We start from the raw sequence: 1,117 nt of genomic DNA on the forward strand, positions 1-1,117 counted from the left end.
GCCAGGGTGGTGTGGTCAGGACAAGCCAAGCCATCCATCTTGGCAAATGGGTCCCGGTATGAGAAAGGTTGAGCTGTATTACAAGAATGCACCTAGACTGCCAACTCCACGTCCTCTGCTCTGAATGTGACCATGCCTTCCCTGTCCCTCCCAGGTTGAAAAGTGCTATATCAACTGTCCTGAGCATTCCACTTGCCTTTTAAAATAAAGATGACCAGACTGACATAAGATTAAGTCACAGTCACCCAGTTTGCAATTGGATTATACACTACAAGTTGTGGTAGTTACTCACTTGCCAGATGGGGTCTTTTGAACTGGCATGGCTTCTCTTCTCTGGCGCTCTAACAGAGCATCAACTTCACATTGTACATCCACACCATTCTTGTCATCAAGTTTAAAAACCTAAGAGAGTGGTGAACAAAGTTGGATATACACAAAGTACTTCAACATAAGCAAAGCCTTTCTTCTTTTCAATTACTGTGCAATGAAAATTTCAACAAGACAAAAATATGAAGGATAATCATCCCAAATTACTTCACTTCGATGACATTCCCCATCTATGCATTTCCATTTTTGCCCATGCTGTTTGAGGCAGAAGTTTTGTTGGTACTAGAAGGTCACTGTTACAAATTAAAGACTTGAAAAAGACAAGAGACACAAAGCTTCTCACAAATCGCTTCGCCTGGAATGGTCCAATGCTGTTGAAGATCATGTCTAAGCATCGCGGAAGAAGTCCTCCGTCTCCAGGAGAACCTGTCATTGTGTGCGTTTTCCCACTACCCGTCACACCATAGGTAAAAAGGAGACCTGGAAACAGAATTGATACAGATCAGGATGTTGTGTTAACTAACAGCTGAAGCTGGAGGTCTTTTCATTTAATCCTACCCAATAAAGACAGGGCTTTGAAAAACAAGCCTCATTCTGACTGCTCAACATGAGGAACAGATGATTACAGATACCATTCTGAAGGGCTGAAGCACATAGTAAAGTTGCCCAGTACAAGACTAGCTCATACTAGCAGCCAGAACTCAGACTCAAGGCACCCTAGTTGAGAATCAAAAGGTATATTTTTTATTTATATGCACACACACACACACACACACACACACACACACAC

General features: G+C 42.4%; 1 protein-coding gene across 1 annotated transcript in view; it reads right to left on the reverse strand.

Annotated features, from left to right (window-relative positions):
- The window catches only part of KIF23 (kinesin family member 23), a 45,736-nt gene that overhangs the window by 24,199 nt on the left and 20,420 nt on the right, over positions 1-1,117 (reverse strand). The window contains exons 6-7 of the mRNA XM_019503803.1: positions 671-712; positions 293-402 (exon numbers count right to left, since the gene is read on the reverse strand). Coding sequence (XP_019359348.1) covers positions 293-402; positions 671-712 — 152 coding nt within the window. The remainder of the gene's footprint in view (positions 1-292; positions 403-670; positions 713-1,117) is intronic.

Source organism: Gavialis gangeticus, unplaced genomic scaffold, assembly GCF_001723915.1.
Source record: "Gavialis gangeticus isolate Ggan-Ray unplaced genomic scaffold, GavGan_comp1, whole genome shotgun sequence".
NCBI lineage: Eukaryota > Metazoa > Chordata > Crocodylia > Gavialidae > Gavialis > Gavialis gangeticus.